Here is a 10,034-nt window from a genome sequence, read left to right on the forward strand (position 1 = left end):
AACCTTCAGCTGGCATGAAACCTGCTTACTGAGATTAACAGAGCTAAACTGGTTTTCACCAGCTGAAGTTTGGATCCAGCAATTTCTTCTATGCATTCTTTATTTCCTTTAGGCTTTCCTCTCCTTTTCTGTCATGTAACAAAGGTTTACTGTCCTGAAGATTGATCAGCTATATGTGAATGAACAAAGAGATGAGATAGTCTTAACCAGCCGCAACTGCAGCAAAATTGCCAAGCCAGCAAAGGAAAAGAGACTGCATTAGGAATTAACTGAAATAGAGACCGTTTATGCTTAATCAACCTCAGACCAAGTTAATAACTGCTTAATACGCGGTGGGCGCATCTACACATTCATAAATGCGCTTTTGCTAATGTGCATTAAATTCAGTCTGTGAGTAGGCCCTGCTACAGGAGAGGCAAAGGGTGTAGCTAAGCATGTTTTATATATCAGCCCCCTGTATGTGCTCAACAAGTGTTTTAAAAAAAAAATCACATTTTAAATAGTTATGTTTTCTTGCAGTGCTAAAAGGGGACATCTTGCCAGAACTATGCTCTACACTGAACCTGCAAGATGTGCGCATGCCTCTGTATTCACCTAATTTTTCTTTCCATCCATGCCCCTGCAGGTATTCGATGGCATCTGATATACAAGCATATAAACCTTTGGAGAAAACTTGCTGCTAAACAGAGAGCCACAACAGATGCTATGCATCACTCAATTTAAGTCCCAGCAGCTAAAATAGTGTGTAAACCTACACACTTGTCAGAAAGTAATGTGTCAGAACTGGAAAGAGGGTGTTCAATGCTATGTATGCTAGATTTAAGATGTGCATAGGCTTTGTGCTGGACCGACCAAGCCCATACTAACCTGTCAAGCTTATATTTCCCCATGTTTCATCAACAGGAAACTAGGTTGAAGAGGTGTTCCTTTTTTAAAAGACTGGCATTGAAGATTCACACCTCTGAGCAGCTGCATAGAGTAATCCGATCATTATATCTAGTGATCATGTTTGAAAAATAGAGGTGGCTGGTACAAAAATGTCATTTTGTAATTTTTTTTTTTTTAATGATTAAAAAATGCCTTACCCCAAAATCTATATCATTAGAAAGCAAGTATCACTTTTTTGCTGAGAGATGTTTAAAGAACCCTGGTAGACGTGACTGATCTCCCACAGCTGTATAGCTGTTTACCCGTGTCATTCCTACTACTGTTCTCCTCACTGATACTTTCCCAGTGAAGTTATGTACAATTCAAATCTTTGTAAATGAGAACCAAAGCCCAGCTGTGTCTTTTAAGTCTGGGAGGTTTCAGGTGTCTTTGAGAAAGTTAAATTCACCCATCATGAAATGTGCTCTAATTCACTGAATCTAGCTGCAGTGATTTGTTCTTGGAAGAAAGTTAGAGCTATGGACTACACCTCCCCAGTGTGGCCTCACACCAGTTAGAAATGGAAAGAAATCCAACCCTAAGGATGAGGCCTACAAAATTACAGTAGCTAATGAGAAATACTTATACCAGAATCAACAACTGTGAGAGCTTCCATAGAGCTGTGTAAATACCAGTATGACATGAATCAAACACATACCCTAGATGAAGTTTGGAAAGTGCCCAACGATGCCAGATTTTGCCTAGGTTGAGAGTGTGGTGTATACTTGTTGTGATGCAACAGCAGAGAAGACACTACGGAAAACAGACTGTTTCTGTTGCTATTACAACTGGGTCACTAATCAAACATTGCACAGAAGAAAGACAACGCACATATAATGCTCTATCCCTGCCTGCTGGCTTTATTTATAAAGACAGGGGGATTCCAGAGGGACTCGTGAAGTTACCAACGTTGCAACCTGGGGGCTGGCGTTAATATTAGGGATAGTTGCAGCACTTGCAGCTCTCGTCATAGACCAGGCTAGCTGCACAGGTGAAGTGGTAAGCAGTGCCGGCAGCACACTGGTAGAAGGATGCCCGATCTTCAGGGTCAGCATACATGCCATCTTGTTTATCACTGCAAAATGTCTTATCACCAGAATCGACTGGTGGCGTCTCAGGTGTAGGCGGTGGAGGTTTTGTTGCAGGTGAAGGAGGATCAGTTGGGTCAGTTGGGTCAGGTGGAGCAGTGCCACATGAACCGCAGTCATCATCAGGGATGTCTTTATGGCAGTTCAGATCAATTGGCTCTAAAATGAATAATTATCGGTGCTTTAAGAATCACATGCTCAGACATATCTTACCCACGTTCATATTCTGCTGTGGCTGTCTAAGGGCAGACTCCTGTTTCACTTGATGCCCCAAATGACAGTTTTCAAGCTATGTAAGTAGCATTTTTGGTACATAGGGGCAGCTTGTGATTCTATTACCTGTGCAAAGTGGATGTCTAACTGTCTACATGGCTACTGAGCCTGTGCAGTAGACTAGGCAGAGTCTGGGTAGGTACAGTTATGTGAACTTGACCATAAGTCCTGGAAAAACAAGGAGAAGCCCTCCTCTTCGGGCTGAACTGCTGTGCCTTGCATTTCACAGTCACTGAATAAACTGAATGAAAAAGCAGCAGGGAAGATTCTATCCCACTGGGTCCATGCTAAAGCCCAGGACTCCTTCTCTTCCAGAGCAGCATCCATCCATTTCCCTGAGCTACACCTCCTTTAAAATGCTCTCTTCCACCTGGATACATGCATCTCCCCGTCTTGGCTGCCCAAGGGCCAGGGTCAAAAGAATGGTTGGAAATGGTAGTAGATCATACCTAACCTGTGACCTGGTGGGGTGGTTCAGGAAGTCAAAGATTATGCAGGTCCAAACCCACCCTAGGTGACAGGAGGCTTAAGACCTAAGTGAGTGTCTTCACTATTCACCTACTGGGACTAAAACATGTCAAGGCTCTCTTCATTTTCCTCTCGTCTCCCACACCCAGTCCTGGGTTTTAGCCACGTAGAATTGTGTAACTAGATTGCCCAGAAATCCTTATTGCTGTCTTCTTACCATTCATTTCAAGGAGTCTCTTCAGCTCGCTTATCAGAGGATATTTTCCTTCACTGCAGAAAGTGCCCAGGAAATCATCCAAGTCAATTGCCCAGACCATGGCTCCTCCAAAATTGTTATCCTTCAAGTATTGGACCTACCACAAACATCATAAAACTACTCAAGACAGCTCTCAACTGTGTTCTCCAAGAATTTCAACGCAAGCACTGAAATCATTAGCTCTTTAGAGAACAAACAAGGTGTAAAACCTTATTTGGGGGCATGTGGTATGCAAATAAATACGGTATGTGCCCACATTTTAACAAGAGGAACTAAGATGCATGGGATATAAGCCAAGCGTTTTGCAGTTGCAGAAGCAGTAAACACACAGGTCACTTTAGAATATTAAAGCCTTACTTTGTGTCGGTAGCTGCAGAGATTGTCAAATCCAACCCACTCGTTATCTTTATAGGCATATGGGACTTTCTGGTCACACATCCAACGTACTTGAGCAGTCTTCAGGAAGGTGCAAATCTGACAAAACAGCATTGCGTTAGATGCACTGGCCTTCATTCAGGAGCCAGAATGCCAAGTCAAAGGAACAGGTCTCCTGTCCTATTTAACCTTCATTGTGCCAATCTGGCAGCATAATTAACCCTGACACTAGTAATGGACTTCGAGACCCACCCACCTCATAAACCCAGCAGTCAGGTGTACTGCCAACAGGACGGGATATGGCCAGGTCACTGCTATACTCTTATCAGTCCCCTGCCTTGGAGAACTGCTCACTGATCTCCACAGAAGCAAAGAAGAGCAGACCTGCACTAATTTGCATCAGAAACTGCTTTAGACTCAGTCATTCGGAAAAAAAAGAGGCATAAAGTACTGCTGTATAGTCATCTTTGCCTTACTTTCCCTTCAAGACAGGAGCTGAATGCAACTCCTCCAGTTGTGAAGATATAACCCAGTAGCACTATAACAGCATACCACTAGCATGAGTGGGAAGACGTCTCTCTCACATTATAGATGAAACAAAATCGTAGGCAAGAGATAGATACCCAGCAACCAACATGCTAAATGAAAAAGAGATCAGTCACAAGTGAATTATTAAGGCAACTGCTAAGGAGGTAAGGTTTAAGCTGGACAGTTCTATCAGAGTCAACAGGCCTGACTTTCATATACAAAGTAAAGGGATCAGAGCGTGCATCTAAACAATAGGCTGAAGCTTGTATAGGCATGCTTGGGCTCCTTTTAAACTAACTATCCTAAAATCCTGTTATTAGAGTCACCGTAGCAGCCGGGAGTCAACCTATCTACCCAGCTTTTGCAGCCCAAGTTTACACCACTTCAAGACCTGGTCCACAAAAATCCAATTTCTCCACGTTTCCTACCTCATAATATGCCCAAAAGCCGGCTTCCCGGGTATAGGGCCCGGAAGAGCCTGCCCCAGATGCTGGAGCTCCAACACAATGGTCTTGGCCACTGATCCTGAAGGTGCGCCCATAGGTGGGGAAACCCATGATGAGCTTCTCAGCTGGGGCGCCATTGTTCTTCCAGTACTCCATAGCATATTTCTGCAGAGACAAAAGGAAAGACACTTACCCTCATTGCTCATCATCTCACGATCTTCTTGGGGAAGATAGTGGAGTTTACTGTTAATTTCCTTACGCAGTTGAAAAACTTGAAGTCACCCTGGTCCCTAAAGCCTTGATACAAGGGGCTGTTGTGTCCTGTGACTGGATCCCAGCCTCCATGGAAATCATAGGTCATCACACTGATGAAATCCAGGAGCCTGGTATAATTTGAGCAAAAGCGGTGATGAGGAAAGGCACTGCCATCTGGACAGTCAACACACAACGAATCATCCAACAATGCCCTTAGATAACGATTCTGAATCCCTACTGTTTTGTGCCTCATGCAGTTATCTGTGCAATGAGAGTGCGAGTACTATAGACGGAGGTTTAGGCACACACCCATGCTCCCCAGGTGTAATTCATGGCACAAGGGTCAAGGCGGCAGAGCACCCAGCCAATAACGTACCATACACAATGTGGTAACCAGGCTACTTACCCCCCTATCTCAGCAATCTCATAGCCAGCGTCTATAGTTGCTTTCCCAGCAGATACTGCTGCTGTAATCAACAGACGTGGCTTGTTGGCACTTGCAGCTTCAGCTGTGAAGGCTTCCAGCATTTCCTGATAAGAGAGCATGGTATTAGTCACTCCAGTTATAAAGCTGTTCCTGTCCAGCTGTAAGTAGCTATGTGGAAACATTTCATCTGCCACCTCTTTTTCACAAGCTCAGTAATCTCCTGATTTTTGCTTCCATGGCTGGGTAGCCCAAAGCCCTTAAACCAGATGTCTTAAACAAATCCTGATATTTTATTTCTACAATTGCTGGTCTCCTGGCACTAAAGATAGACAAGCAGCATGATCATGCAGCACTGCAGCAAGAACAGCTGATGTACAGCTCCGTGATTATCTGCCTATATTCCATTAAAAAAAGTAACTGAGAGAGCCCATTCGTTCCTCACTTCAATCAAGATGGTGAAGCGATGCTTGTCTTCAGGGGGGCTGCCTCGGGAACCTGGGTATTCAAAATCCAAGTCGATCCCATCAAACCCAAATTTGCGAAGGTACGCAATCACGGAGTCAATGAAGGTCTTACGATTTGCTTGCGATGCCACCATTTGAGTGAACCTGGGGAAAAGACAATTCTCAGGCAACGGTAGACAAATTTCCTGTCAATGCATACCATTGCAGATTCATGATTTGTTTTATAAATATGACGGTCTTATCCCATACCACTCTAATTGAAATCTATTGCCATGACCCAATAACCAATAAAGTCAATGGAGGACTCGTACTGACATTAACAGACATTGCAGATGGCCTTATCTGAATTATCACACTGCTGTGTCACTATTTTCCATTTAATGCCACCACAGTCCCATTCAAATTCCCAACTATTGCAGTTTCTACAGCTGTGCAAAAAATAAAATAAAATAAAATAATATGGGTTTTTTTGGTTTACAGCATTTTCCAGGGGAAAAAAAAATCAAAACAAAAAATTAATCTGAAGCAAAACATTTAATTCTGATTTTGAGCATTTGTTAAACTTGAAAAAATGATAATCAAAGGTAAATGTAATCAAAAAATCATTCCCAATTGGAAAAAAAAAAAATCAAAACATTTTGAATGGAAATGAATTGGGACCTTTTTTTGTTTTTAAATGATCGGTTCAGTGACATTTAAATACATTTCACTAACAAAACCTGCACTTTTTACAGAAAGGGCTTCAAATGAAAAAAATTCCCAACTTCAGCAACATCAGCTTTATCATTTCAATAAATCTCCTGTATTCCCATCCTCACCAATCACCTTCCTTTTGTATCATGGATAACACTTCATCATGCCACTTATTTCCTAGTTAAGCACCGTACCCACTTTTCCCCTGTATTCGCACTAGCCTCAGAGCTATCACCAGTTTTTAATCAGCTACAACCACTTGTATCCAGTATCCTTCGCTACCCTTACAACGGTCATTGGCCACCCAATTTCATGCCTGCTGATGTTAACAGCAAGACTCCCACTGACTCCAGAAGAGCTGGAGGCGGCTGTGTATTGTCGGACCCCTGGCATCCCTATCATCCTTGTTATTTTGCTGCAGCGAAAAGAAAAGCTCTTACTTTTGAGTGCCAAAGTTCCACCCTCCGATGGCCAGCAGGGTGACCAGCTTGTCATTACTGGGACAAGAAAAGAAAAGAAACTGAATGGTCAGCAGGAGTGGTCACTTTGTGATGAACATTTTTCAGTTTGAGACAAATCCATTCACCTCTTTCTGGCTTATCCATCACACTAGTGCCCCAGAACCCTGCCGTGCCAAACATAGTACTAACATAGAGCAAGAAACAGCCTTCTCCTTAAAGAGTTTATGGCCCAAACAGGTAGGATGGATAAAAGATGGAATATGGGGGAATATTCAGTTCACGCATGGAAATAGGAAGCAGAGAAAGAACAAACAACTTTTGCCCCCGAGCCCCCAAGACCTGGAACAGACTCCCTCCAGATGTGGTGCAGGCACCTACTCTGGACTTATTCAAGAAACACTTGGATGCTGATCTTGCTGGGGTCCTTTGACCCCAGCTGACTTCCTGTCCCTGGGGCAGGGGGCTGGACTCGATGATCTTTGAGGTCCCCTCCAGCCCTAACGTCTATGAAATCTATGAAACTTCTCAAAGGTCAAAAGAGTCCATGGCAAAACCAGGCTTTAAATCCATGTCCCTTGGGTTCAAGTTCAACAGCACACGCTCCCCTCCTCCTTGATTCCACAACTGCTTTATGCATTAATAAAAATCTTTAAACCCGAACTTGAATCCAGAGTGTCACATTCCAGCCACAGGGAACATAAATCATCCAAGCTACTATAACGTGACAGAGGGGTTTAAATGCAAGGTATGACAGACCTGCAGATTTGACTAATGTGGATGCACAAGTATTGGTAGCCTGCTGAAGTCAACAAAATTACTTTTGCAAGCGAAGTCTCATCAAGATTGCAAAACGGGGCCCTTAACAAAAGCACTGCTACAGTCCATCTTTTATATAATTTCTATTCTACAACAAGGAAATTCTTTATTACACCTCTTCCATTCTTACATCATAACTGATAGGAAAGACTCCTACCTCAATCTCATCTGACACCACTACTGTTTGTTTTAGGTCTCGTACTTTGGAAAGGACTGACCTTTTCTTTAGTGATTGAAATGCTGGAAAGAGTCTGTCCTCATCGTTCCATTCATAGGGTGCAATCTTATTTTCATTCATCGTTGCAAAGGCGTACATCAAGTGGGTGCATAAGTGGGGGTCCACATTGTTTGGGAAGTACTTGGCAGGTTCTGGCCTGTACTGGGCCCAGTTAGTGAAGTAGCACACAAGTTTGTAGGCAGAGCCTAGGAGACAAGTGAATCGGAGCAGTCTGAGAAAGCAATGCCTGTCTCTTTCTGCATGGTGATCTTGAGAAATCATTGAGGGAGCAATCAGAAGACTTATTCTGCTCTCACCAGTGTTCATACCGGTCGGGGGTAATTCTTCTTACACTGTTGCAGCTCCATTGGCTTAAGAGGAAGAAAATTCAACCTCTTCCCTCACACTTCCTGACTATGTGCATAGATGCACCACTTCCCACTATGAACGACAGCTTAATTGAACCTAGGAATTCTGTTTATTCAATGTTGCACCCTAAACAGAGATGGTTGTGTCAGTGAAAAAATACTAAGTCAGTCACCTGTTCCATTTAAGCACCATCCCACCCTCCTGACAAATATTTCAGGACACTGTTTTTTCCTAGGTATTACCCAAGGCCAGACTGTTCCCTTTCCACAGAGAACAGCTTGAAATTACGTATTTGCTGTAGACCAAGGCGTTCCGGTTTTGCACAAAGGATAATCTTGCTTATTTGGAGACTAAGTCTCAGCATAATTAGTAGAGAGGGCCAAGCATTACTAGTTCTGTTCCTCCCTATTCCTTCTTAATGCAGAGCTCTCCCTCCCCTCGCCCAAAAAAAAACCCAAAAAAAACAACTTGCCCATTCTTCAACTCACAGATCATTCATTGCAAAATGAAAAGGAGGGAAGAAAGAAAGGGAGGAGTAAAGTATAAAAAGGAGAACAATTGGGTCAGATCTTCAGCTACTGTGAACGGACATGGCTCACTGGAGCTGACATTGCTAAACTGATTTCCACTAGCTGAAGTTGAGATCCAACGATTCCGCCAGTTCGCTTAATTTCCCCCAGGCTTAACTCTCCCATTCTCTCATTTAACAAAGGCTTATTGTCCTGAATATTCATCAGCTCCACAAAGAGAAAAAGATGAGATATTCTTACCCAGCTGCAACTGCAGCAAAACGGCCAAGCCTGCGAAAGAAAGGAGCACGCATTAGAAATAAACTGATTCAGCATTGACAAACCTTACTCCAGTCGCAGAGTAAGTAATTCTACTTCCACATGGAACGTGACCCCAAAACACCTGGGACACGTCCTGTTCCAAGCCCCGTGAGACCAGCCTTCTAGGGAAGTCTGCTCGAGACAAAAAGCCCAAGAGTTACTCACCAGTCCACAGCAGTGTGTTTCTCATCTTTCCTTCCGATAAGATGCCCACCTGGGGTGCCATGCTGGTTTATATGACAGAGGAAAGTCCCCTTATCAGCATGGAACCCACACACCTGCAATAAAAACAACACGTCAGCTGTCAAGCTACACACACAAGCAAAATTAAATATACAAATAGCAGAGCCCATTTTTCAAGGGTGGTGACACCCCAAATGCCACCAGTGAGATAAAGTCTCTCAGGGCTGGGGGGGGCAGGGAACCACAGGCCCTTCCCCTTGGGCTCATCCCAGGAAATAGAAGGGGCCCTTGAAAGCATGCAGTGAGCACCAGTCACAGGCACACTGCACAGAGGCCAGGAGAATGCCCGGGCACACTTTGATTGAACAAAATTAAGAAAAATGAATGGGGAAAAAAAAAATCACGCCCATCTGGATGCACTGGTGGGGTAGAGAGCACACAGAACATGCCAGGAAAGGTTCAGCAAAGGTGTCCTCATCCTCCCTTGCCTTTGGTTAATAACTAGATCTCAGGCTAATTCATGGCAACTGCCGATAATCCTAAAGCTCCAGTATGGTAGCTTAAAGGATTGGGCCCTCCTTACATACCTTAATCCCTTTGGCACCCAGGCTGATTTGGCAACAGAAGAGAAAGAAGGATCAATAGAGCAGATACAAGTGCTGGTTCTGGCTCCTGATCGATCCCAACAGCGCAGGTGTAAGATGCCAACACGTGTGACCTTCAGAGGATGACAAATGACCTATTACGTACAGACTTACTGAAGTAAATCAAGGCTGTTCCGCCGTAACCCCACCCTGCCTGTGTTATAGTGCAATGTGAAGAATATTTCTAATTTGTTCCCTTTTTTGCTTTTCTTATTTCTCTGGGGAAGAATGAGCCAGAGAACAGTATAGTGAGAACATAAAGGTATTCAATATACTAAGACCACGCAAGTTAAGTACAACCAAAAATCCCAAGG

At 43.6% G+C, this 10,034-nt stretch overlaps 1 protein-coding gene across 1 annotated transcript; it reads right to left on the minus strand.

Annotated features, from left to right (window-relative positions):
* Positions 1 to 1,770: 1,770 nt before the first annotated feature.
* On the minus strand, positions 1,771 to 9,955 carry LOC109317769 (acidic mammalian chitinase-like). The gene is made up of 11 exons (XM_019546635.1): positions 9,059 to 9,955; positions 8,834 to 8,863; positions 7,696 to 7,900; positions 6,641 to 6,697; positions 5,486 to 5,651; positions 5,023 to 5,147; positions 4,621 to 4,744; positions 4,344 to 4,526; positions 3,370 to 3,486; positions 2,974 to 3,109; positions 1,771 to 2,174 (listed from the first exon to the last, which is right to left on the minus strand). Exons 1-11 carry the CDS (start codon positions 9,117 to 9,119, stop codon positions 1,864 to 1,866), a joined length of 1,515 nt encoding a protein of 504 aa, XP_019402180.1. The 5' UTR covers positions 9,120 to 9,955; the 3' UTR covers positions 1,771 to 1,863.
* Positions 9,956 to 10,034: the final 79 nt, after the last annotated feature.

This window comes from Crocodylus porosus, unplaced genomic scaffold (genome assembly GCF_001723895.1).
Source record: "Crocodylus porosus isolate Cpor-Errol unplaced genomic scaffold, CroPor_comp1, whole genome shotgun sequence".
NCBI lineage: Eukaryota > Metazoa > Chordata > Crocodylia > Crocodylidae > Crocodylus > Crocodylus porosus.

Bases quoted from the DNA above. Each gene is read 5' to 3' on its own strand.
- LOC109317769 (XM_019546635.1), bottom strand. From the start codon at position 9,119: ATGGCACCCCAGGTGGGCATCTTATCGGAAGGAAAGATGAGAAACACA. The intron at 5,652-6,640 runs GTAAGAGCTTTT...TCTTTTCCCCAG, and splicing joins TGGAACTTTGGCACTCAAAA to GTTCACTCAAATGGTGGCAT. The intron at 2,175-2,973 runs GTAAGAAGACAG...TATTCATTTTAG, and splicing joins GAGACTCCTTGAAATGAATG to AGCCAATTGATCTGAACTGC.